This window comes from Oncorhynchus mykiss, chromosome 30, assembly GCF_013265735.2.
Source record: "Oncorhynchus mykiss isolate Arlee chromosome 30, USDA_OmykA_1.1, whole genome shotgun sequence".
Lineage (NCBI taxonomy): Eukaryota > Metazoa > Chordata > Actinopteri > Salmoniformes > Salmonidae > Oncorhynchus > Oncorhynchus mykiss.
The window spans coordinates 46062437-46088827 of record NC_050570.1 but is presented as its reverse complement, the minus strand read 5'-3'; the positions used below and the strand labels follow the sequence as shown (position 1 = coordinate 46088827).

The 26391-nt window shown below is 41.7% G+C and overlaps 1 protein-coding gene across 1 annotated transcript; it reads right to left on the bottom strand.

Moving 5' to 3' along the window:
* Positions 1–730: 730 nt before the first annotated feature.
* On the bottom strand, positions 731–25945 carry LOC110521019 (thyroid hormone receptor alpha-like). Its single transcript, XM_036969007.1, has 10 exons — positions 25887–25945; positions 25174–25274; positions 19106–19355; positions 7557–7618; positions 6382–6503; positions 5755–5902; positions 5397–5602; positions 2635–2781; positions 1666–1924; positions 731–1306 (listed from the first exon to the last, which is right to left on the bottom strand). The coding sequence occupies exons 3-10, from the start codon at positions 19159–19161 to the stop codon at positions 1056–1058; spliced, it is 1251 nt and encodes a 416-aa protein (XP_036824902.1). The 5' UTR covers positions 19162–19355; positions 25174–25274; positions 25887–25945; the 3' UTR covers positions 731–1055.
* Between the last annotated feature and the right edge of the window lie 446 nt (positions 25946–26391).

Here is a 26391-nt window from a genome sequence, read left to right as displayed (position 1 = left end):
GGTCGCAAAGTTCAAGGGGGCCGAATACTTTCGCAAGGCACTGTATGTGTGAGGGTAAAGGGTTGCGTATATAAATGCAGGTACTCTTGCACCATTGCACAACAAATTGGATATTGTTTGTATTCATAAATAGGTATGTGTGTTTGCATTGTCATAAAGGGAGGTAAATGTGTAACTCTGCACATCAGGGGTGGAAGGGAAGAGTCCAAAAGAGAAAAGTGTGGGGGTACACTTGGTAACTGTCCCAGTGGAGGCTGGTGAGGAGGCTGGTGAAGAGGGGAGCTGGTTGGAGGGTGGAGCCCCCTGATGGAAGCTCGATTGTGGAACAAAATAAAGTAGCTATCTGCCCTCCTCGAGTGATGGGCAGCTCTGAAAAGCTATCTCAGTCCATGTACTGTATGAATATGTTTGTCTATAGTAGTGTGTGTGTTAGGTGAATGTAGATGTACATCAGTGGCTGTATGTGTGAGGTTTTGTAAAATTGTGTGATTGTGAATGTAAGTGTGTATGTTAGTGTCAACCATCTGCCTCTCAGAGTGATTGCCTTCCACTAACACAGAGCTCCATCAGTACCAGTACTCCAACCAGACCTTGTGGGTTTGGGTTTGCATACATGTGCACCAGGTGTATAACAACACAGGAGCAGAACACCGCTCAGGGCTGTTAGCTTCTCTGTTAGATAGAGACGCACAGCACAGCCATAGACCATCAACTCAGAGGGGGGGGGTGGGGGGGGGGGGGGGGGGGGGGGGCGCAGCCAGAGAACCCCAACTCAGAGAGAGGCCCCACAGCCAGAGAACCCCACTTTAGAGGGGGGCTCCACCCCCATACTCAAAGTGGGGCCCAGCAGCCACAAGAGCCCCAAGTGCAAATCACCAAAACAGCTATGCAAAAGAAAGCCTTTTTGTTTTTCTCTGTGACTTTTTTCTTGGTGACTATCGGTGTTGCTGGTGGTGATATTGTGTTTCACAAAATGAGGAAAGAGGCCAATTGTTACTCCTTTACTTTCCCCCCTCTCTCTTCTATCTCTTCCAGGTCAAAAGTCAGGGGTCAGTTCATACTTCCTGGTCCTCGAAGACCTCAAGGAAGAGCGGAGGGAAGAGTTCGTTGGGACACTCTACCTTCATGTGGAGGAAGCGGCTGGCGTGGCACGCCCCGATCATCCTCAGGTCCGTCACCTTCATCAGCAGCTTGGGCCAGAAGTGGGGAATGTTGTGCTTGCGGTGGTTGATGTAGTGCTCGAAGGCAAGCAGGTACGTCTCCTGGCACTTCTCGATCTTAACTACCGATGTCAGGCCAGAGCGATCTGAGAGGAACGCAAAATACATACCTTTAAAGACCAATAATAATAATAATAGAGAAATGGTAGAGATATTGAAGCTTGTTCATAAAATGTTACAAACATAGGGAGACCTTCAGTGTGTTCAATACAGTTGTTATTTGGTCATAAAGTGGTCATGTCTGTTCTTAAAGTGGTTATGTCTGTTCATGAAGTGGTTATGATCCTCTGAAGTCCTTCCATTGATTGCCTGTTTTATCTGTTAATAGAGCAGTTGCGTTTGTTCATAGAGCTGATATGTCTGTTCAAAGCACTTATGTCTTTTCATAGCTATTATGTATGTTCATAGAGTTGTTAGAACCTTTCACAGCCTCCTGGCTCCTCACCTGAGCTCATGAGGAGCACAGCCTGCAGCAGGGCCACCTCCGAGTCGTCCAGGTTAAACTGCGCCAGACTCTTGCCCAAATCAAAGATGGCGTCCGACACCACGCCCAGCCCGCCATTCTTCAGCTGCTCCCTCTTCACCGCCATCTCGCCGCTCAGGGTAAGCGTCTCGCTCTCTGGGTCGTAGCGCACGGCGGCGCGAAGCGACATGATCTCCATACAGCAACCTTTCAATAGGATGATCTGGTCCTCACAAGGCAGCTGGAGGGAGGAGGGGAGAGGGAAACTGTTAGAGTGTACAAAACATAAACACAATCAGGTCATCCCATGGCAGTGAGGGGCATGTTAGGAAACCTATAGTCAGCTGAAGTAGAAAGCACTTAAGGTCAAGACACACACACACACACACACACAGCAGGTCTCACAAGGTAACTATAGGGCATATGTACATTATACACACAGCCTGGGAACATAGTGACAGAGATAATATTACTAAATATCCAGTCATTCTAGCAGCTACCATAACCACAACAGTTAGCGACATTATTCCTCTGCTGGCCAGTGAGACAGTTATTTAGTCCAGCTACAGACTACATAACTGGTGAATCACAACCTTTCGGGACTGTTTGTCGGGGACTGTGGATGAAGGTGAGTAATGTGTGTGTGTGTGTGTGTGTGTGTGAGAAACAGCAGCATTATGTCCTCATTATAGAGCAGTATGAGTCATATAGAGGAGGCAGTGGTGAATATACAATTTAACAAGTGTAATAACGCACGCACGTAGGAATGAACAGACAGACACACCATAACAAACAGTTCTGCTGAAGGAGGAGGTAATCACAGTCAAATCTGTGTTGATGAGCCCCATTAGAGACACACAGGGCCAAATGAGGACACAGGACAGACAGACACACACAGCAACTTACACAAAAACACACAGGCACACACTACACAAAGCGCTTTAAACCCACCTCTGAGAACATGGTTAGTTTTTTGGCAAAGTCGACGACGCGTGTGATGGCGGGGGTGATGATCTTGGTGAACTCGCTGAAGGCCTCCAGGTCTACCTTGTCTCCGTCTGGGGTGGGAGCCCCGGGGGACTGACCTATGTCCTCAGGCTGGGGGCACAAGATGGCGTCTAATGAAAAGTCCCACTGGGCAAACACAGATCAATCAACCTTCTGGTTTGATATTTCGGTTGTCACTGGCTTCAAATTTATGGGTTCAAATTTATGCTCATTTAAGGGTTCAAATTTATGCTCTAAGTATTTTGTATTTATATACTTATTTTCATTGCATTTGAGTATTTTAAAATAATGTGGCAGAAATAAAGTACTTCTATTTGAAATATTTTTTTATTATTTGTAAATAGTTGTTTCCAAATACATTATTTCAAAAACCCCTAGGACTTAACAGACCTGAGTTAAAATGCATGGAGTATTTAAAAATGTGTACTTGAAATTAAACGTGTGTGTATTTGAGTACTTTCCAAGTGTATTTCCAAATACATTCCAATATTCCACTACCTTTATTTTCAAATATACAGTACCAGTCAAAAGTTTGGACACACCTACTCATTCAAGGGTTTTTCTTTATTTTTTACTATTTTCTACATTGTAGAATAAAAGTGAATACATCAAAACTATGAAAACAACACATATGGAATCATGTAGTAACCCAATATCTTTTAAACAAATTAAAAAATATTTCATACTTGAGACTACTTTACTTCAAAGTAGTCACCCCTTGCCTTGTCAGCTTTGAACACTCTTGGCATTCTCTCAACCAGATTCATTAAGTAGTCACCTGGAATGCATTCTAATTAACAGGTGTGCCTTGTTAAAAGTTAATTTGTGGAATTTCTTTCCTTCTTAATGCGTTTGAGACCATCAGTTGTGTTGTGACAAGGTCGGGGTGGTATACAGAAAATAGCCCTATTTGGTAAAATACCAAGTCCATATTATAGCAAGGACAACTCAAATATGCAAAGAGAAACGACAGTCCATCATTACTTTAAGACATGAAGGTCAGTAAATGAGGAAAATTCCAAGAACTTTGTCAATAAAACCATCCAGCGCTATGATGAAACTGGCTCTCATGGGGACCACCTCTGGAAAGGAAGACCCAGAGTTACCTCTGCTGCAGAGGATAAGTTAATTAGAGTTACCAGCCTCAGAAATTGCAGCCCAAATAAATGCTTCACAGAGTTCAAGTAATAGACAAATCTCAACATCAACTGTTCAGAGGAGACTGCGTGAATCAGGCCTTCATGGTCAAATTTCTGCAAATAAACCACAACTAAAAGACACACATAATAAGAAGAAACTTGCTTGGGCCAAGAAACACGAGCAATGGACATTAGACCAATGGAAATCTGTCCTTTGGTCTGATGAACCCAAATTTGAGATTTTTGGTTCCAACCGCCGTGTCTTTGTGAGACGCAGAGTAGGTGAACGGATGATCTCCGCATGTGTGGTTTCACAGTGCAGCCTGTTTAGTGTGTGTGCGCATGTGTGTGCGTGAGTTGACTGAGTGAGTGAGTGAAGCGATGTACTGAGTGAGTGAGGTGATGTACTGAGTGAGTGAGTGAGTGAGTGAGTGAGGTGATGTACTGAGTGAGTGAGTGAGGTGATGTACTGAGTGAGTGAGGTGATGTACCGAGTGAGTGAGGTGATGTACTGAGTGAGTGAGTGAAACGATGTACTGAGTGAGTGAGTGAGTGAGTGAGTGAGTGAGTGAGTGAGTGAATGTACTGAGTGAGTGAGTGAGGTGATGTACTGAGTGAGTGAGTGAGTGAGTGAGGTGATGTACTGAGTGAGTGAGTGAAACGATGTACTGACTGAGTGAGTGAAACAATGTACTGAGTGAGTGAGTGAGTGAGTGAGTGAGTGAGTGAGTGAGTGAATGTACTGAGTGAGTGAATGTACTGAGTGAGTGAGTGAGGTGATGTACTGAGTGAGTGAGTGAGGTGATGTACTGAGTGAGTGAGTGAGTGAGGTGATGTACTCAGTGAGTGAGGTGATGTACTGAGTGAGTGCGTGAGATTGTACCAGTGCTCCTTCTGTTATGCTTGTTTTCGAGGCTGTTGTTATCAACACCTCAGATATGCACTGGATCAATCCATTCTGAGCAGATCCACGTCGACTTTACTTTGAACAATAAAACCATTTAACATAGCCTCTGCATGCTATGTCTCCTTGGCCTGGTTGCCATGCAACAACTGTTTGGACCTCAGCGCCAAGGCAACTATCGTTACGGAGACACGTGTGTATGGGGAAGTACTTTCCTCTCAGAGGGGGCTACGTAGAATTGGTTGCTTTGGCAACAGGGCAGATTCAGTAATAGCTTTTCTGAATGACATTCCTATTGTTAGTACAGAGCAATGTCTCCCCACAGGAGGTGGTGTTCCTATGTGACAAGCAGTCCTCAACCAATCATTGCAGATGACATAAAACAACTATCTGACATAGAACAATGAGTAAGGAGATGTGACTTGTGCAATTCAGTCAGTGAGTCAAACATCCATTCACGAATTGGTGAATGGACCATTATTTTATGAAGATTTTTAATTTACTGAGTAAACCAATACACCCACAAATCTACCTGTTGTTGATTAGCTTAACTTAGTCTCGCTTAGCCCTGGCCTATCTTATTTAGCCTAGCCTATCCTATTTTAGCCTAGCCTATAGCTTAGCCAACTTTAGATTAGCATAGCATTAGCCTAGCATCTCACCAGGAACTTGCGTTTCTGTTTCCAGTGGGAGCCCTGCGCGTTGGTGTGGTGGTGGGCCTCTGTCACATGGCGGATCAGCTCCCACTCCGAGCTGTCGGGCTCCGGACGGGTCTGTAGAGTCTTCACGATCTCGTCCTTCTTCCTCTTCTCCCGGTTCTCCTCAATCAGACGCCGCTTGGCTACCCGCTTAGAGTCGTCCAGCACCACTAAGGACACAGAGTTGTTTTGTGAACCTACTGTATTTCAGTATTAAATGTAGAAGTAATTGAAATGTAAAGCAGCGAGAAGGTAGGTGTGATATATTGTGAAATATATGGTTGACACTTATGGTCCCACACTCATGGAGTGTGACACTCACGGTCCATAGCCATGCCAACTGCGATGCACTTCCTGAAGCGACACAGTTGGCACTGGTTCCTTGTGATCTTGTCGATGATGCAGCAGCCATCGTACTTACAGGAGTAAGCCGGGTGAAGGTTCTTCTGGATAGTTCGCCTGAAGAAACCCTGTGGACATTGCTTGCATCAACTTAGTTATTTCAAAGTACGATATCAACATAATGACGTTATATCAACCACATTGGTAGTTCATTAGCTTAGGGGCTAAGTTTAGAAAAATACAACTGGTTCTGCAATGTTGAAAATCCCATAAGGTGTGGAGACCAAAGTTTATTTTTCAATTTCAACTTATTTATCAAATAATTCTTTAAGAAAAGTGCAAGGGTGACAATATACGGTATTTGGATGCAACTGTATATATTTTTTAAATGTCACTAATATAATATGTCAATCATTTTGCGATAATTGTCGACAATTAAATTATTAATATACACAGTTTGAGAAATAACACTTCCTCCTTTAATGCATATACAAAGTAAAATCAGGTTATTCCCTAGTAGTTACTGTGGAATGCCTAGGTCATATAAAATGTTACCCAACCAGTCCTTGAAGTCCTATACAGGCCAGTCATGGGCCATGTCTCTCACCTTGCAGCCCTCGCATGTGATGCAGCGGTAATGGTAGCCGGTGGCCTTGTCTCCACATACCACACATGGCTCATCCTTCTCCAAGTAGCTGGGGATGTATCCTGGGACAGAGAGGCTTAGTGCTGAGGGAGAGATGGAGAGGAGGAGGAGAGAGGAAGTAGAGGAGAAAGAAAGAGGAGGAAAGAGGGAGTAGAGGAGGAAGAAGAGGGAGTAGAGGAGGAAGAAGAGGGGAAGGAGAGAGGCAGCAAAAGCGGAGGAAAGACAAAGTGGAAGAGAAAGGAAGAACATGAGGAAGATGAGAGGGAGGGAGCAGAGGAGAGGAAGAAGGGAAGGAGAAGAGAGAAGTGTTAGCATGGAAGCAACAAAAGCACATGTACAGGAGAAGTGTGTATGCCTGTGTTTGATTAGGTCTGTGTGTGTCTTGTGTGGGCACACACATATACCCACACACCCTTACCTAATAGCACTCCAGGGGAAATCCTAAAGTCACTCACCACCTAAAGTCTTCAGAGTATTTTTATTTTACCTTTATTTAACTAGGCAAGTCAGTTAAGAACAAATTCTTATTTTCAATTACGGCCTAGGAACAGTGGGTTAACTGCCTGTTCAGGGGCAGAAAGACAGATTTGTACCTTGTCAGCTCCGGGGTTTGAACTTGCAACCTTCCAGTTACTAGTCCAACGCTCGAACCACTAACCACTAGGCTACCCTGCCGCCCCGGTAGAGTAGAGAAACACATTTACTGCGTGGTGGTGCTAAGACCACACAGCTAGCTGAAACATAATTTTTCTTGATATTTCTAACTTGGAATCCCTTCTTTTCGAACAATCTATGTAAAATAACTGGTTTCTCTCTCCAATTCATCTCCTGAAACGCGTGCCCGCGTCTGAGTCTAAAACACTGAAAGCAATTATTTGGCAGATTCTCCACATACACCATATGGTTTAAGTAGAGAAAATACATATTTTTAAAATGATTTCACTGACCAGCTAGGAATGCTGTGTGTTTAAAACATGCCCCTCATAAAAATACTTTATAGAAATGTATCCAAAGCATGTGGCTGAGTGGCTAGAGAGTAAGGGCTTGGAATAGCTAAATGATGCAAAAATGTGTAAATGAGCATTGACTTGTCATTAACTGAGGAATAGTGGTCAATGGCTTGTACATGAACTTACCAGACATGCTCTTCAATGAACATGTGCTGTTCTTTCTCTTCCTTTTTGGTCCATTCGGCCAGCTGGGGGGGGGGGGGGGGGGGTTAACTTTTTAATTCAAACATACAAGCACCTTAAAAAATAACATTCCAAAATACAAGCCACCACCCACCAACCAATCACCACCCTGTAACCATAAATCCCAACACACACCAAAACACAATCAAAAAAAGACAACTACAAAGCAGGGCAGCCATACATATCTCTTCACAAGCTGATTACCATTTCATTGACAGGACAAACTACCTCCCATCCCCCAAACAACATATTCTTCTGAAAATCCCCCAATGTCATTCAGTTACTAGGCTCACAGTAACCTGGTTCCTATACGTAATCCACATGACATGACCATCTTAGTGACCTAACAAAACATACACCAGGCATAGATCTGGACTGCTGCCTGAAAAAACACGAGTGAGTGAGTGAGTGAGTGAGTGAGTGAGTAACATTAGAAACAGAGGGGGGAGCTAGAAAGAGAAATATCATTATTATGAATCACAAAATTCATAAGACAAATGTAGTTTCTGCTTAGAAAATTGAGGTTTCCTAACACACACCACACACATTAACATCAGTTGATACCCAATGTTACAACACATCTATTTGGGTATTTCAGTTTTATTTTACCATCAAAGTCATTGACGTGTGCTGCTGCTCCCCTTAGGAGGAACTGTTTTCTTTAGCCTGGTCAAGCAGGCTGACCACTGCACTCATGCTTCCTTTCACTTCACTTGTCTGAAGGGAAGCTATGGCAGATCAGGCTAGTTTCATAAGGACAGAGTTCTTTCTCTGTCCTGGACAGGTCCCGGTGTCTTTCTCTATGCATAACCTCTCTGACATGGTCAATATAATACACAGTCACTCCCTAACAACACCATTAGTTTTTGGCTCTTTCATTCGCTCAGCCTCAAGGGTTCTGTGGTTATGTGGAGGGGGAGGAGCAAAGGACATTCACTTAACCATGCTCGTGCACACACACTCACGTACACACACATGTACAGGCGTCACAAGGAAATGAGTTCCCTTGACACCATCATTCATCCATGTATGACAGTTTTACAGATCAACCTCCATCAAGTATCCCTAAATTGTGCTTCATCTAAATGACTGGTAACATCAAGTTACAGTTGAAGTGAGAGTTATGATTGGCTTAGCACATTGCCTTCAATGTGAGTTCAGTGATTCTCCGTCTTCTCTCCTCCTCTGTACCCCTCTCCGTCCTCTCTCTACCTGTCCCTTCTCTACCCATTTCTCCATTCAATCTCTCCCGGTTCCCTCTCTCCCCTTCTCCATCAGAGATATGTTATTCCCAAAATGGTTTACCCTCCTTTTCAAATGTGAAACGTGGCATTGGCTGTCATATGCTCACACGCACACACACACACACCTGTTGATGCAGTAGGGTTGCAGAATATGCATGGCTGCAGTCTGTATATCCCCCTGAGAGATCTGAATAGTATATCCTTCCAGAGCGATCCTCTCGGTACAGTATCTAGGATTCTGTGATGTTGGCTGGGTGCTTCAGCTCTCACTACTCTCTCTCTCACTCTCCCTCCCACTCGCTTTCCCTCTCCTTTTCTGGAAAGGAGTATGTTGCTTTCACTCTCCCAACCTCTCTCCCTCTTTCCATCTCTCTCGCCATCCTTCCCTCTCGCTCATGCTTTCATCTGTTGACCCCTTCCCCCTGATGACAGCCAATTGGTGATAACTAGGGATGCACCTTCATGAAACGTTTGGCCAATACCCATAAACAATATTTACAATTTTAGCGGCCTTTTAAGCATTCTAGTACAATGAAATAGTTTAAAACACACACAAAAAAGTTTTTTTTCTGGCATTTACACATGTCCCCATTACCAGTAAAGCATAATCAAAACCTATTTCTTTCACTTACTTGCTGTGCTGTTTCATTGTTTAGTCTCAACCAGGATTTCATCATTCATGTCAAGCAGTGAAGTTTCAGCTCTGTCTGTCCGTGGCCTCTTTTCCTCGGTGCGCACTGTGTCCGTTTCCAGCTTGTCCAGCTGTCTAACATTTCACGTAAACCCTGTTTGTCTGCATCAAAGTAGCGTTCCTTGTACCTAGCATCGAGCATGGGGGCGACACAGTAGAGGCTCAGAGAGAACGCTACCGAATCGCTAGTTCACAACCTCTAGTAGAGTACTCTTATAAGTTAACTCGACAGCCTGTGTTGGCATTTTTGTTGAGCAGGCGTTTCAATGCCATGACAGGTTATCACGTCTGCTGCAGACGCAGTTAGAACTTATTTCTCGAGTCAGTTGTTTGAATAGTGCTAGGAGTTCTAGGAGTGTTCATGTTCCAAGTTTCAAACATGTTCTCAAATGCCATTGAAATGGCAGCAGCGGTATGAGAACCAGCACATTCTTGAGCATGCAATACGGCTTTCCTCAGTATGAAATCCTATATTTTATGTGGCGTCATTACGTCATCTACCTACGTTATATTAGGTATGCACGTCAGCTTTGACATCGGTTTTGCACATCGGTGTTAAACTAGACATCGGGCAAATGCCGATGTTTGCATTTTAGCTAATATCGTCCGATTCTGATATGCTCATATATATCATGCATCCCTAGTGATAACTATCACCTCATGTGATAGAGCTTTAGAAGAAACCTCTGTCTCTCTCTGTTCCATCCCTCCCTTCTCAAAATCCCTCAGTCCTCCCCCTCAGAATTACTTGATCTTTAATCCCAAATCACAGAGGCTTTGCTTATGTAATCATGGAGATTGTAGAATACAATGGGACCCACAGCTACCATGTTGTGACATTTTTATGTAACACCTGGTAAGTATTCCAATGATAGTCTTTGAAAGGTGTTACAAAGGAGAAAAAAAAATAGGTAAATGTGTTTGATTGATCAATAATATAAATAGGTGTTTTATCAATTGCTCTTAGTTCTCAGTGTTTTGAAATTCACTGCCAGTGTTGAATTTAGAGAAAACACAAACTGAAACACAAGCAGTTTTTCATATATACACTGAACAAAAATATAAATGTAATATGTGACAATTTAAGATTTAACTGAATTACAGTTCATATAAGGAAATCAGTCAATTGAAATAAACCAGTCAGTATCTGGTGTGACCATATGCCTCATGCAGCGCGACACGTCTCCTTTGCATAGAGCTAGTTGACGTTGGAGGCGGCTTATGGTAGAGAAATTAACATAAAATTATATTGCAACAGCTCTGGTAGACATTCACAGTCAGCATGCTAATTGCATGATCCCTCAAAACTTGTGGCATTGTGTTGTATGACAAAACTGCACATTTTAGAGTGGCCTTTTTTTGTCCCCAGCACAAGGTGCACCTGTGTAATGATCGTGCTGTTTAATCAGCTTCTTGATATGCCACACCTGTCAGGTGGATGGATTCTTTTGTCAAAATAAAAATTCTCACCAACAGGGATCTAAACAAATTTGTGCACAAAATTTGAGAGAAATAAGATTTATGTTGGAACATTTTGGGAATTTTTGGGGCCAACACTTTACATGTTGCATTTATATTTTTGTTCAGTGTGTATATACAGTACCAGTCAAAAGTTTGGACACACCTACTAATTGAAGGGTTTTTCTTTATTTTTACTATTTTCTACATTGTAGAATAATAGTGAAGACTTCAAAACTATGAAATAACACATATGGAATCATGTAGTAACCAAAAAAGTGTTAAACAAATCAAAATATGTTATATTTTAGATTCCTCAAAGTAGACACCCTTTATTTGATGACAGCTTTGCAAAGTGAAAACATGTTTTTAGAAATGTTTGCACATGTAATGAAAACGAAATAAATAAATATCTATTTTACGTAAGTATTCAGACCCCTGAGTCAATACTTTGTAAAAGCACATTTGGCAGCGATTACAGCTGTGAGTCTTTCTGGGTAAGTCTAAGAGTTTTCTACACCTGGATTGTGCAACATTTGCCGATTTATTATTTTCAAAAGTCTTCAAGCTCTGTCAAATTGGTTGTTGATCATTGCTAGACAACAATTTTCAGGTCTTGCCATAGATTTTCAAGTAGATTTAAGTCAAAACTGTAACACGGTCACTCAGGAACATTCACTGTCTTCTTGGCAATCAACTCCAGTGTAGAATTGGCCTTGGGTTTTAGGTTGGTGTCCTGCTGAAAAGTGAATTCTTCTCCTAGTGTCTGGTGGAAAGCAGACTGAACCAGCTTTTTCTCTAGGATTTTGCCTGTAGGATTTTGCCTTAGCTTCATTCACTTTCTTTTTTATCCTGAAAACATCTCAGGTGCTTAAAGATTACAAGCATACCCATAACATGATGTAGCTAACACTACGTTTGAAAAAGTTAATAGCTTTGCCACATTTTTGGAGCATTTACTTTAGTGCCTTGTTGCAAACAGGATGCATGTTTTGGAATATTTTCATTTTGTACAGGTTTCCTTGTTTTCACTGTCAATTAGGTTAGTATTATTGAGTAACTACAATGTTATTGATCCATCTTCAGTTTTCTCCTATCACAGACATTAAACTCTAACTGCTTTAAATTGACCATTGGCCTCACGGTGAAATCCCTGAGTGGTTTCCTTTCTCACCAGCAACTGAGTGTCACGTTCTGACCTTAGTTCCTTTATTATGTCTTTGTGTTAGTTTGGTCAGGGCGTGAGTTGGGGTGGGTAGTCTATGTTCTTTTTTCTATGTAGTATTTATGTGTTTGGCCTGGTATGGTTCTCAATCAGAGGCAGGTGTCGTTCGTTGTCTCTGATTGAGAACCATACTTAGGCAGCCTGTTTTCCCCACTTGAGTTGTGGGTGATTGTTTTCTGTGTCTTCACCATACAGAACTGTTTCGTTTTCGTTTCTGTCTTTCACTTTGTTATTTTGTATTTCCGTGTTCAGTGTCTTGTCATTAAAAATGACGAACACTTACCACGCCGCACATTGGTCCGATCTGTCATACTCCTCGTTGGAGGAAGACGAATTTCATTACACTGAGTTAGAAAGGATGCCTGTATCTTTGTTGTGACTGGTTGTAGTGATACACCAAGCAAAGTGGAATTAATATGACCATGCTCAAGGGAATATTCAACGTCTGAGTTTACTTTTTTTTCTTCTTTAAAAAAAATCTACCAATAGGTATTTGTGGTTGAATCTGTGCTTGAAATTCACTGTTCGACAGAGACCTTACAGATAATTGTATGTGTGGGTTACAGAGATGAAGTAGTCATTCAAAAATCATGTTAAACATTATTACTGCACACAGAGTGAGTTTATGCAACTTATTATGTGATTTGTTAAGCACATTAACACTTTCACTCCTTTACTTATTTAGGCTTGCCATAACAAAGGGGTTGAACACCTGACAGCTTTTGATAATTTATTAATTTGTAAACATTTTGAAAAACCTAAGTCCAATTTTCCATCATGGTGTATTTTTTTTATTCAGGCTGTAGTATAACAAAATGTGGAAAAAGTACATTGGGTGTGAATACTGTTAGGCACTGTATATACAGTACACACTATACAGTGTATTCGTAAAGTATTCAGACACCTTGACTTTTTCAACATTTTGTTACATTACAGCCATATTCTAAAATGGATTATATTGTTTTTATTCCATCAATCTACACACAATACCCACATTGACAGAGCAAAAACTGTTTTTAAGAAATTATGCCGATTTATTAAGAATAAAAAACTGAAATATCTTATTTACATAAGTATTCAGACCCTTTACTCTGTACTTTGTTGAAGCACCTTTGGCAGCGATTAAAACCTTTGAGTATTCTTGGGTATGACGCTACAAGCTTATCATGCCTGTATTTGGGAAGTTTCTCCCATTCTTGTCTGCAGATCCTCTCAAGCTCTTTGTGGTTGGATATGGAGTGTTACTGCACAGCTATTTTCAGATCTCTCCAGAGAAGAGAGATTGGGTCCGGGCTCTGGCTAGGCTACTCAAGGACATTGACTTGTCCCGAAGCCACTACTGCGTTGTTTTGGCTGTGTGCTTAGGGTAGTTGTCCTTTTGGAAGATGAACCTTCGCCCCGGTCTGAGGTCCTGAGCACTCTGGAGCAGGTTTTCATCAAGGATATATCTGTACTTTGCGCGGTTCATCTTTCCCTTGATCCTGACTAGTCTCACAGTCCCTGCTGTTGAAAAACATCCCCATAGCATGATGCTGCCACCACCATGCTTCACCGTTGGGATGGTGCCAGGTTTTCTCCAGACTAGCTAGGCAATCAGCCCAAAGAGCTTGGTTTCATCAGACCAGATAATCTTGTTACTCATTGTATAAGAATCATTTAGATGCCTTTTAGCAAACTCCAAGTGGGCTGTCATGTGGATTTTGCTGAGGAGTGGCTTCCGTCTGGCCACCCTACCATAAAGGCCTGATTGGTGGAGTGCTGCAGAGATGGTTGTCCTTTTGGAATGTTCTCCAATCTACACAGAGGAACTCTGAAGCTCTGTCAGAGTGACCATTGTAGTAGAAATCAAGTAGTAGAAACAACAAGGGTGATCAATGGAAACAGGATGCACCAAAGCTCAATTTTAGAGTCTCACAACAAAGGGTCTGAATACCTTATTAATAAGGTATTTCAGTTTTTTATTTTTAATAATTTGCAAACATGTCTAAAAACCTGTTTTCACATTGCCATGATGGGGTATTGTGTGTAGATTGATGAGCAACATTTTGTATTTAATACATTTTATAATAAGGCTGTAACGTAACAAAATGTGGAAAATGTTAAAGCGTCTGAATACTTTCCGAATGGACCTTACCTACAAAAGTATGTGGACACCCGTTCAAATTAGTGGATTTGGCTATTTCAGCTACACCCGTTGCTCCATAGACAAACATTGGTAGTAGAATGGCCTTACTGAAGAGCTCAGTGAATTTAAACTTGGCATAGTCATAGGATGCCTGCTTTCCAACAAGTCAGTTCCTCAAATGTCTGCCCTGTTAGTGCCGTTATTGTGAAGTGGAAACATCTAGGAGCAACAACGGCTCAGCCACGAAGTGGTGAACCACACAAGGTCACAGAGTGCTGAAGCACGTAAAAATCGTCAGCACAATAACTGTTTGTCAGGAGCTTCATGAAATGTGTTTCATGAAGCCTAAGATCACCATGCGCATTGACAAGCTTCGGTTGGAGTGGTGTAAAGCTCGCTACCATTGGAAACACGTTCTCTGGAGTGATGAATCACGCTTCACCATCTGGACGAATCTGGGTTTGGCCAGGAGAACCCTACCTGCCAAAATGCATAGTGCCAACTGTAAAGTTTGGTGGATGAGGAATAATGGTCTGGGGCTGTTTTTCATGGTTCGAGCTAGGTTCCTTAGTTCCAGTGAAGGGAAATCTGAATGCTACAGCATTCATTGACATTCTAGACGATTCTGTGCTTCCAACTTTGTGGCAACAGTTTGGGGAAGGCCCTTTCCTGTTTCAGCATGACAATGCCCCCGTGCACAAAGAGAGGTCCATACAGAAATGGTTTGTCGAGATCGGTGTGGAAAAACTTGACTGGCCTGCACAAAGCCCTGACCTCAACCCCATTGAATACCTTTGGGATGAATTGGAACGTCAACTGCAAACCAGGCCTAATCGCCCAATGAATGGAAGCAACTCTCTGCAGCAATGTTCCAACATCTAGTGGAAAGCCTTCCCAGTAGAGTGGAGGCTGTTATAGCAGCAAATGGTGGACCAACTCCATATTAATGCCCATGATTTTGGAATGAGATGTTTCGGAGAGCAGGTGTCCACATACTTTTGGTCATGTTGTGTATATATAAACCACATCAGGGAACAGGATATCATGTTAACACCTTTTCACAACTTCCGGTGAAATTGGAGGGCACGCAATTCAAATAAATAATCATAAAAATTATGGATATTAAACATTTAGGTACATACAAGTATCTTATATCGGTTAAAAGCTTAAATTCTTGTTAATCTAACTGCATTGTGCGATTTACAATAGACTTTACAGCGAAAACATGCCATGCGATGTTTGAGGACTGCACCCCACATCAAAATATTTTTCAACCAGCACAGGCTTCATAAAATCACAAAGAGTGATTAAATATTCTCTTACTTTTTGAAAATCTACCTCTGATTTGTAATCCAAAGGTTACCAGGTTACCAGGTTGCAAATCTGCAATCCGAAGGTTACAACATGCATGATCATTTTGTTAGATAAAATCCTTCTTTATATCCCAAAAAGTCAGTTTAGTTGGCGCCATCGATTTGAGTAATCCACTTGTTCAACATGCAGAGAAAGGAATCCAAAAAGCTACCGCCAAACTTTGTTAAAACAAGTCAAAATACATTTCCATTTAATCCTCAGTTTAATTACATTTTAGGGTACCTATCATATTTAATATGGAAAGAAGTATGTTCGATAGGAAAGCAAAATTAGCAGGTGCGCGTCCTCTTCGTCATGCTCGCACAGACTGATTTCCAACTGACTCCCTGTACTAAAACTAAATTCTTCCTCGTTTGGGAAGAAACAAGCCTGAAATCTTGAACAAAATCTCATGGAAGCCATAGGAAATGCAATCTGGGAGCTGGAATTGCATATGCCCCATAGCTTTCCATTGTAAGAGCATGGGATCTCAAAAAACACAATTTCAGGTTGGTTATTCTTTGGATTTTCTCCTACCATATCAATTGTGTTATAGTCTCATACATTATTTTAACATTTCAACAAACTTCAAAGTGTTTTTTATCCAATGGTACCAATTATATGCATACCTTGGCTTCTGGGCCTGAGTAACAGGCAGTTTACTTTGGGGACGTCAGTCAGGCGGAAATTCAGAAAAAAGGACCCTAGTCTGAAGAAGTTGATGTTTGACAAGTCTTGACCACCGACTGACAGACCAAACATATATATTTTTTTACTGAACCTTTCATTACATTGAGATTGGATTAATGGTCTGCTGGCTGGTTTCTTTTCACAGATCCTCTTTACCTCAGGAGGTCTTATGTATCTGGTCCTGTTCCTGTTCACTCAGAAGTCAGGTGTGTGTATCTGCCTATTAACTTGGCTGGGTTCTTGGACTGTATAGCTTTCAGTAATCAAGGCTGTGATGTCATACGCTGGCATCACTGATATGACTATTAGCTGATGTCACTATCTGGCCGTGATTAGAAGTACTGTGCTTTGTGATAACAAAGTAAACTACGTTAACCACCTAGTAAACTAACATGCGTAAACATTCTCTCAGTCACTGACCAGCCCATTAGGCCAAACATTAGTCAATAACTGCGCACACACACGTGTACACATGCATGCGCACACACACAGTCCTAGGATGTCACCCATGCAGGAAAAAGCTTGTGAATAATAAACAGGCTTGTTGTTGCAGGACAGGACATAGTGTTTGAGTCTGATGGGAACACAAGCTGGTCTCAGAGCATTTCATATTATTCTGTAAGTAAATCCATGTACCCCATTTGGTATGATATGTTACACTTGGCATTGTTACATAAGACAGATGGTTACTGAAGGCCAAAACTAAAGTAGGGTGGTTGGTCTGGCGTATAACGCAAACGTCTAGCAACCCAAAGGTTGCAAGTTTGAATCTCATCAGACAACTTAAGATGCTGTCTTAGCTACTTTGAAACTAAGTAGCATGTTTGTAATTCGTAACATATCATACGAAATAGGTGATGGACATCCACAAATTAATACATACCACATGAAACTTAACATATTATACTAAATGGAGTATGTCAGATTTAAGTACAGAATAATTCGAAATGCTCTGAGATCAGGTTGGGGAACAACATAAATACAGGTTGGGGAACAACATAAATACAGAGAAATGTTGTTAAATCTTATTGACAGACATCTCTGGGGACATGCTGTGTATGTACACGCGTCGTGTGCATCAAGTTAAACACTGACCCCATTTTACAGGACACGTAATATCAGTCAAGGAAGGCAAGTAGAGTACTGAGAAATGTAATTATTTTTTCTTCACTTATCTAGATAATGTTTTATCGAATATTCTTAACAATTATCTAAAGCAGGGCTCTTCAACCCTGTTCCTGAAGAGCTACCGTCCTGCAGATTTTCGTTCCAACCCTAATCTAGTGCATACGATTATAATAATTAGCGGGTTTTTAAACTTAATCAGGTCATTTACAACTGAGGTTGGGGCGGAAACATACAGGAGGGTAGCTCTTCAGGAACATAGTTGGAGAGCCCTGATCTAAAGTGATACTGAAAGAGTATATTGATCAATGCATTAAGTTAATATCAATATCCACTTGTACCTGAAGTCAATGAATAATAAAGGTTTGAATTTGAAACAGCTTGAGGACTCTTTGGTTCCGCTGTTGATCTTCAGATTGGATAAGCAAGGCCCCAGAATATATTTGTATTCATAAACGCTTCCTTTTTCACACTCCTTATTAAATTAAAGCTGGTAAGTGAAATGATGTGGTGGGCGCCAAACTTCCCTGAGTATGTTCAGACGCTGCTCTATAGAGTTAATCCTAATGCGCACACACAGTAGCGGCATCACTGTGATTGCCCCAGGGCTCCGTGTGTGTGTGTGTGAGACCAAAGAGCTGAGTGACTCAGAGATCACCGGGGGGGGGGGGGGGGGGGGGGGACGACTAATGCATGTGCACAGACATACTCTGCGCGCACACACACACAGTGACATACACACATGCACACAGATGCACACACCCACAGAGCGACACACACACACACATCGAAACATAAATAGTGACACACCAGAGACAATCCCCTGCTGGCGTCACATATGGATGTGTCCAGAGTTGTCATCCGCTTTCCTGCCGTTCCATCTGACCACCACTTACTCCTAATCCTACACTCTGTTATGTTAATCCCTGCACAGTGGACACACACACACACATGAACGCATGCACACATAAACACAAACACTCACACACCATACACCTCCACCACATCCTCTGTAGTATAGGCAAAATAATCCATACATCCTTTCATTAACATATAAAATACAGTACATTCGACACACACAGATTTTAAATCTAATGTTTGTATTTCTCTACCGCGGTCTGTGCTCATTTAAAAATGTGACTCCAATTTGCTGAAAAAATTCAGCATCTGCACATTTAATGAGAAGGAAGGCGCTACGAATGTGAGGGCACGTGTTGGGCAGGAGGCAGTGCTTCTCAACAACTCCCTCTACATTCCTCCCCTCATTTTTACATTGTGTTTACTGTAGATCTATGGAGTGTGTATGAGCGTCCAAGCCTATGTGTGTGTGTGTGTGTGTAACTGGATGTATAAATCTGGATCTCCAGATTTATACATTAAATTGCATTATATAACTTCTCTCTCTTCCTCTCTACATATGACACACCGTTATGCAATCCTCAGAGGCAGCGTTAAAAAATCCTTTGGGATGAACTAAGTGCAGTATTGTGTATCTGAAATGTTACGGACGTTGTTGTTACAAACCCACACACAGAAATCCCCCTCGTACACACCAGGGAACTGGGAGGAACATGGACTGACCGTTTCACATCTCGCTCTGATGAGTTGGGGTCCTCAACGTTGGAAATGGGCTCCATTCACCTCAATTCCATCCATTAGCCAAAGAGCGGAGACTGAGGGCGGGCCCCAACCTCACTAGCCTGCTCAGCATTCACAATTTTCCCCGATTTCCATCGATGGATGGCAGCAGTGATCCGTTCCCCGGAGATGGTTGTGTGGAACATCGGTGGGGCAAGCCCACCCCCAGTTCTAGAGTCTAACACGTGATGTGCTGAGAAAAGGAGACAAACAGAGAAATTAGAAAAGGTTTGAACCATGTTAAAGATTAGCAGAGACGAACAGATACATAAAATATACATAGTAAGACATAAATGCATTATGAGACCACTGGTAATCTTTATGAATTTATAATAGCTGTTATATCTAAAAGGTATATTAATAGCTGTTGATCGATTTTACTGAAATCATTCATCTGAAAGTATTATGGCATTTAAATGTTTGGAGAGCAATACATAATTCATGACAATTTTGTTGTTGTTGTCCCCTCTAATTGGGCCCAAGTTTCATGAGCTGAAATAAAAGATCCCAGAATTTTTCCATAGCTTATTTCTCTCACATTTTGTGCACACATTTGTTTACATCCCTGTTAGTGAACATTTCTCACTTGCCATGATAATCTATCCACCTGACAGGTGACTAAAATGTGCAGTTTTGTCACACAACACAATGCCACAGAGGTCTCAAGTTGAGGGAACGTGCAATTGGAATGCTGACTGTAGGAATGTCCCCCAGAGCTGTTGATAGAGAATTTAATGTTCATTTCTCTACCATAAGCCGCCTCCAACGTTGTTTTAGAGAATTTGGCGGTACGTCCATCCTGCCTCAGAACCACATACCATGTGTAACAACTCCAGCCCAGGACCTCCACATCCGGCTTCTTTACCTGTGTGATCCTCTGAGACCAGCCACCCAGACAGCTGATGAAACTGAGGAGTATTTCTGTCTCTAATAAAGCCCTTTTGTGGGGAAAAACTCATCTCAACTGGCTGGGCCTGGCTCCCCAGTGGGTGGGCCTATGCCCGCCCAGGCCACCCATGGCTGCACCCCTGCCCAGTCATGACATCCATAGATTAGGGCCTAATGAATTTATTTCAATTGACTGATTTCCTTATATGAACTGTAACTCAGTAAAATCGTTGAAATTTATGCATTTTGTGTTTAAGCAATAAGGCCCGAGGGGGTGTGGTATATGGCCAATATACCACGGCTAAGGGCTGTTCTTACGCACTAAAGGCTGTTCCCGAGGTGCCTTATTGCTATTATACACTGATTACCAAATGTAATTAGATCAGTAAAAATAAATGTTTTGTCTTTCCCATGATATACAACACTCCTTCAGTGGTCTCCAACTGTACTTAAAAGCTAGTAAAACCAAATGCATGCTCTTCAACCGTTCGCTGCCCACACCCGCCCGCCCGACTAGCATCACTACTCTGGACGGTTCTAACTTAGAATATTTGGACAACTACAAATACCTAGGTGTCTGGCTTGACTGTAAACTCTCCTTCCAGACTCATATTAAACATTACCAATCCAAAATTAAATCTAGAATCAGCTTCCTATTTTCAACAAAGCCTTCACTCATGCCGCCAAACATACCCTCGTAAAACTGACTATCCTCAACTTCGGCGATGTCATTTACACAATAGCTTCCAATACTCTACTCAGCAAACTGGATGCAGTCTATCACAGTGCCATCCGTTTTGATACCAAAGCCCCTTATAACACTCACCACTGCAACCTGTATGCTCTAGTCGGCTGGCCCTCGCCAGACCCACTGACTCCATATCTCAGCTCACTGGTCACGATAACAACACCCACCCGTAGTACGTGCTCCAGCAGGTATATTTCACTGGCCATCCCCAAAGCCAACACGTCCTTTGGCCGCCTTTCCTTCCAGTTCTCTGCTGCCAATGACTGGAACGAATTGCAAAAATTGCTGAAGCTGGAGACTTATACATTTCCATCATTGACTTTAAACATCAGCTATCTGAGCAGCTAACCGATCGCTGCAGCTGTACATAGCCCATCTGTAAATAGCCCAACAAATCTACCTACCTCATCCCCATATTGTTTTTATTTACTTTTCTGCACACCATTATTTCTACTTGCACATCATCATCTACTTATCTATCACTCCCGTGTTAATTTGCTATATTGTAACTACTTTGTTACTATGGCCTATTTATTGCCTTACCTCCTCACGCCATTTGCACACACTATATATAGACTTTTTAAAAAATATTGTGTTATTGACTGTACGCTTGTTTATTCCATGTGTAACTCTGTGTTGTTTGAGTAGCATTGCTTTGCTTTACCTTGGCCAGGACGCAGTTGTAAATGAGAACTTGTTCTCAACTGGCCTACCTGGTTAAATAAAGGTGAGAAAGAAAAAAAAAAAAAATATATTATATATATATATATATATATATATATATATATATATATATATATATATATATATATATATACATACATATACCACGGCTTTCAGCCAATCAGCATTCAGGGCTCGAACCACCCAGTTTATAATTATATTTTTGTTCAGTATAACTCAGCTACCAGGAGGTGTGACTAAAAGCTGGTGACACAGTGCAGATTGTGTGTGTATGAGACTGACCATTTGTCTAGGAAACCTTTCCTTTGAGCTTTTGTGAGTGGCTTGCCCATGGCTAATTCTGGATATACAATGCTTATCTGCAAAAAGCCACAATTCTGAATTTGTGTTGCAGCCCAACTGCAGTCCCTCCACTTGGTTTGCATTCATAGATGGACTGATAGCCCATGAGATCAATATGATAATACAAATATTTCAAAACTATAGTTTCGAAACAAATTCAGATGACAAAAAAAAGAGTAAAATGTGCTTATATTTTGGGTTATGATAAGGTAAAACAGTTGAACTAAGCTCATGAGGTTATAAGTTATATTCTTCAAGAATCAATGGGTTTGTATCTTCAACTGAAATGACCATTGAGCAGCAGTAAATATTCCAGATTGCCCCTTTATGTTAAGTGCGTGTCCTGCTTGTGTTGTGTGTGTAAACTGGTTAGCCTGCATACAGTCACGGCCACACTTGTGTCATCTAGGATCAATGGGAAGAATGAAGGAATAGTGCAACATCCCACGTCGACTCAACATCCAATGGATCCATTGCTGATCAATGCTTTAGTCAAACACTGAACAGAGTCTCTGAACAAGCTAATGTTTAGTGACCTATACCTAATTTAATCAATGCTTTGAAATAGATGAAGCATCTGTATGGAAAAAGGGGTGTGGCAAGACAGGTTCATAGAGTACACAGTATACTGGAAAAAACTAATATATATACATACATAGAATAGAGTAAATCTCTACTGTATCATTGTTGCAATGAGAGTACTAGTCAGGACAACCTGCACAGTTCTACTAAACATAGAGAGAAAAAACCGACTGTTTCCCCAGTAATCACTTCACTTCTGTTGCACTTCTGTTGCTAGATGGCGCATGTGATTTCAGGTCAGACATTGTTAACGCTCTATAGCACATGATGTAAAGCCCTACTGGGACACGGACACACACACGGGCACACACACACACACATACATACAGTTGAAGTCGAAAGTTAACATAGGTTGGAGTCATTAAAACTCATTTTTCAACCACTCCAAAAATGTCTTGTTAACAAACTATAGTTTGGCAAGTCGGTTAGGACATCTACTTTGTGCATGACACAAGTAATTTTTCCAACAATTGTTTATAGACAGATTATTCCACTTATCACAATTCCAGTGGGTCAGAAGTTTACATACACCAAGTTGACTGTGCCTTTAAAACAGCTTGGGAAATTCCAGAAAAAGATGTCATGGCTTTAGAACTTCTGATTGGCTAATTGACAACATTTGAGTCAATTGGAGGTGTACCTGTAGATGTATTTCAAGGCCTACCTTTAAACTCAGTGCCTCTTTGCTTGACATCATGGGAAAATCAAAAGCAAATAAAAAAAATTGTAGACCTCAACAAGTCTGGTTCATCCATTGGAGCAATTTCCAAATGCCTGAAGGTACCACGTTCATCTGTACAGACATTAGTATAAACACCATGGGACCACGCAGCCGTCATACCGCTCAGGAAGAACACGCGTTCGGTCTCCTAGAGATGAATGTACTTTGGTTTGAAAAGTGCATATCATTCTCAGAACAGCAAAGGACCTTGTGAAGATGCTGGAGGAAACAGGTACAAAAGTATCTATATACAGTGTAAAACGAGTCCTATATCGACAACCTGAAGAAGCCACTGCTCCAAAATCACCATAAAAAAAGCCAGACTACAGTTTGCAACTGCACACAGGGACAAAGATTGTACTTTTTGGAGAAATGTCCTCTGGTCTTGATGAAACAAAAATAGAACTGTTTGGCCATAATGACCATCGTTATGTTTGGAGGAAAAAGGGGGAAGCTTGAAAGCCGAAGAACACCATCCCAACCAGGAAGCACGGGGGTGGCAGCATCATGTTGTGGGGGGTGCATTGCTGCAGGAGAGACTGGTGCACTTAAAAAAATCGATGGCATCATGAGGCAGGAAAATTATATGGATATATTGAAGCAATATCTCAAGACATCAGTCAGGAAGTTAAAGCTTGGACGCAAATGGGTCTTCCAAATGGCCAATGACCCCAAGCATACTTCCAAAGTTGTGCCAAAATGGCTTAAGGACAACAAAGTCAAGGTATTGGAGTGGCCATCACAAAGCCCTGACCTCAATCCCATAGAAAATGTGTGGGCAGAACTGAAAAAGCATGTGGGAGCAAGGAGGCCTACAAACCTGACTCAGTTACACCAGCTCTGTCAGGAGGAATGGGCCAAAATTCACCCAACTTATTGTGGGACGCTTGTGGAGGCTACCCGAAATGTTTGACCCAAGTTAAACAATTTAAAGGCAATGCTACCAAATACTAATTGAGTGTAAATCTTTCTCTCTATTATTATTCTGACATTTCACATTCTTAAAATAAAGTGGTGATCCTAACTGACCTAAGAGGGAATTGTTACTAGGATTAAATGTCAGGAATTGTGAAAAACTGATTTTAAATGTATTTGGCTAAGGTGTATGTAAATTCCGACTTCAACTGTATACTGGGAGACACACACATACATACACCGGGACACACACATATACATACCGGCACACACACACATACATACCGGCACACACACACACACACACACACACACACACACACACACACACACACACACACACTTGCTGCAGCAGCATCTCTAGCGCTGTCTCATGTGATACTCTGCTCAAAATAGGCTCTATGTTATGTACGTGTGATAAATAAGATACATGAAGACTAATGAAAATACACAGGCGCCAATCTAATTCCACAAAATTATGCAAATGAACCTATAGACCAATAAGCAAGACAGTCAAATATATTTCCATCGACTGGTACTTCCATCAGTGAATAAAAATGACTATTTTGCAATGGGATTCTTTTTTCTCCCGGTCAATTTGGATGCCTGTTGACTAATAATACCTGCGGGGCGGGCGGGTTTAAGGTCATGAAATATTGTGTGGATGAAGGACAGGTGGGTGGCAGGCGGGTTGAATAAAAATAAAACAATTAAAAATCCATAAATGTATAAGTCTTGTGCAATTCATATAGGCTACATTGAGGTTTTTCTTTCACTGTTTTTATTTGGCATTAGTGTGTAGCCTAAGCATTGGGGCCTAACTGTAGCAGTGTAATTGCCAAACGCTGTTGGGAACTTGGGGTAGTTCGAAAATCCAAAAAGACAATACAAGTAAGTTGTGTCTAGTAAAATGTTTATGCCGGGTGCCAGGACTCTCCATTTAGAGATATCAGTATCAATACCGCCTGTCAGTCTGGACATTATCACATGATCTTATCTTGCAAGTCTCCAAGTGCTGGCTCTATAGATGCATCTGTGAACACATACACAGTAACTTTTCTAATACTGATGGCAGTTAGGATAAGTGATATCTTCCAAACAAACAGTTTGAACAGTTCAGACTAAACCTACCTAAATCTGGTCCCCCCGTCGACGACCGTTGGTGAGCGGGCAAGAGGTGAGACTGGAGGTAAGGTCTTTGCCAGCATGGCAGTGTAGATCAACTCCTGGCCCTTCAAATCAAATCAAATCAAATCAAATGTTATTGTCACATACACATGGTTAGCAGATGTTAATGCGAGTGTAGCGAAATGCTTGTGCTTCTAGTTCCGACAATGCAGTAATAACCAACAAGTAATCTAACTAACAATTCCAAAACTACTGTCTTGTACACAGTGTAAGGGGATAAAGAATATGTACATAAGGATATATGAATGAGTGATGGTACAGAGCAGCATAGGCAAGATACAGTAGATGGTATCGAGTACAGTATATACATATGAGATGAGTATGTAAACAAAGTGGCATAGTTAAAGTGGCTAGTGATACATGTATTACATAAGGATACAGTCGATGATATAGAGTACAGTATATACGTATGCATATGAGATGAATAATGTAGGGTAAGTAACATTATATAAGGTAGCATTGTTTAAAGTGGCTAGTGATATATTTACATCATTTCCCATCAATTCCCATTATTAAAGTGGCTGGAGTTGAGTCAGTGTCAGTGTGTTGGCAGCAGCCACTCAATGTTAGTGGTGGCTGTTTAACAGTCTGATGGCCTTGAGATAGAAGCTGTTTTTCAGTCTCTCGGTCCCAGCTTTTGATGCACCTGTACTGACCTCGCCTTCTGGATGATAGCGGGGTGAACAGGCAGTGGCTCGGGTGGTTGATGTCCTTGATGATCTTTATGGCCTTCCTGTGACATCGGGTGGTGTTGGTGTCCTGGAGGGCAGGTAGTTTGCCCCCGGTGATGCGTTGTGCAGACCTCACCACCCTCTGGAGAGCCTTACGGTTGAGGGCGGAGCAGTTGCCGTACCAGGCGGTGATACAGCCCGCCAGGATGCTCTCGATTGTGCATCTGTAGAAGTTTGTGAGTGCTTTTGGTGACAAGCCGAATTTCTTCAGCCTCCTGAGGTTGAAGAGGCGCTGCTGCGCCTTCTTCACAATGCTGGATACTGGTTGGTAACACACAAACACAGAGCACTGATTGCATTATAAATGGTGGTTATGATTAGCATGGTGGAACTAACCTAATCAATGCATTCAACTTTCTTTTTCACTTCAGATATCATGATAGAATGGTAAACAGAGCGATCAGGCTGCTGCCACCTTGCTAGGTTATGA